The sequence below is a fragment of the Cryptomeria japonica genome, chromosome 5 (genome assembly GCF_030272615.1).
Source record: "Cryptomeria japonica chromosome 5, Sugi_1.0, whole genome shotgun sequence".
NCBI lineage: Eukaryota > Viridiplantae > Streptophyta > Pinopsida > Cupressales > Cupressaceae > Cryptomeria > Cryptomeria japonica.
In genome coordinates, this window is record NC_081409.1 from 766,051,570 (window position 1) to 766,053,510 (window position 1,941).

Sequence of the window (1,941 nt, forward strand, 5' to 3'; positions counted from 1 at the left end):
ATGGAGGCACTCAAATCTCAATCTGTGACTCAATCTAAAGCGGCCCTGGAATTTGTGCTTGGCATGAAGGGTGGAAATGGAGATTCCAGTTATGCCAACAATTCTTCACCTCAGGTACACAAATTTGCATTGCCATTGCCCTTTTAAATTCCTCAGCGTTTATCTGTAACTTCAATCCATCTATACCATCTCTTCACCTTTAATCACTTCAATCCATTTATCAACTCTTCACCTTTTTGACGATTAAATGTTATTGAACTTAGTGTCAATTTTGAATTAGGGAAAATCAAAATTCTAAACCGAGATTTATGAAATTTTGTCGAGCAGTTAAAGATTATCCAAGCTGTTAAACCCATTCTGGAGCATGGCATTTACGAGAATATGAGATTTAAGTTTGATGTAGGAGGCATCTTTAGGATGGCAGATTTCGGTTGTGGTACCGGCCAAAATACTCTTGTGGTGGCAGACACCATTGTCAGTGCCGTACAACGCTTACTTACAGAACAGGAGATGCCAGAATTTGAGGTTTATTTCACCGACCTTCCCACTAATGATTTCAATTCACTCTTTCAAATGTTGCCTCCGCCCAGAGATAAAAATGGAGTGGCTACAAGATCCTACCTTTCAGCGGCTGTTTGTGGATCGCACTTCACACGTCTCTTCGCACGGAATAGTCTGCATTTCTGTCACTCTTCTATGAGTCTTCACTGGCTTTCACAGGTTAGTAATGAACAGTATAACTTCTCCATATATGAATTTGGTATTGTTGTCCATAGAAGCGAGATGATAAGATGTAAATGCAGGTGCCAGAGAGTGTTCAGCAGAGAAGATCTCCTCGTGCTTACGTTTCAAGTGAGTGTGAGGAGGGTGTAGCGGCTGCGTACCTACACCAGTTCGACACAAACTTTTCGTCGTTTTTGAAGGCCCGGGCAGAAGAGATAGTTGAGGGGGGATGCATGTTCATATCTCTCATCGGTCGTAATGCAGACACTCATATAATGGAAGACCAAGGAGTACTAGGATATAGCGCGCGCCATTTAGAGTATGCATTTGAGGCACTAGTTATGGAGGTATACATAATGCATGCTCTGCCCATTCTTTTTAATTTATAATTTAACGCCTTTGAATGTTTTTTAACAAGTTTGATCTATTCACATTATTGATTACTTTTTTACTTGGGTACATTCATCTAAATAATCTACGCATTAATTAAAGTACATTCCCATATGAACTGTTTATATATTTTATAATGAATTTTATCTTGGGATTGCTTCAGGGTATTATTACAAAAGAGAAATGGGAATCCTTCAATTTACCATGGTTCAATCCAAATTTGAAGGAGGTGGAGAGCATTGTGAAGAGGGAGGGGTCATTTGCAATAGTGAGCATGAAGATTGTAGGGGGAATGAATGCACATCCTACTACAGACGTGAAAAAAGGGGAAGAGAATATGTTTGGAAGAATTGTAGCAAACCAGCATAGAGCACTATTTGAAAATATCGTGGAAGCTCATTTAGGATGCAAGAAAGTGACAAATGAATTCTTCTTGAAGATTGCTGAAAGAGCTTCTATTCAGTTTGAAGAGTATCTATCAAAAAAAATTGAGCTGCTTGTTGCGTTTTTGAAAAAGAAAAAGGACAAGCAATAACACAATTTAATAAATAGAGCCTAGAAATATTAATATTTTCATTTTATTATGTGGAAAGACAATAATATCTTTCATATGTAGTGTTAGCCAAATGGCTTGGCTAGGGAATGTATTGGTTCTTTAAAAATAAAACTATTGGGAAGGAGACATTGCTTAGATTTGTAAACTAAGAATAATTTCTATTATTAAATACAATGGTATTTGAAAACCTTTGAATATTCACAATAAAAGTGAGGGTGGTAATATATTTTTTTTATTAATGTAAATTTAAATAGGAAATATTCATTAAAATG

At 36.7% G+C, this 1,941-nt stretch overlaps 1 protein-coding gene across 1 annotated transcript; it reads left to right on the forward strand.

The window, feature by feature from the left end:
- LOC131036490 (indole-3-acetate O-methyltransferase 1-like) lies at positions 1–1,648 on the forward strand. Its single transcript, XM_057968387.2, has 4 exons — positions 1–114; positions 328–720; positions 804–1,070; positions 1,277–1,648. The coding sequence occupies exons 1-4, from the start codon at positions 1–3 to the stop codon at positions 1,646–1,648; spliced, it is 1,146 nt and encodes a 381-aa protein (XP_057824370.2).
- Positions 1,649–1,941: the final 293 nt, after the last annotated feature.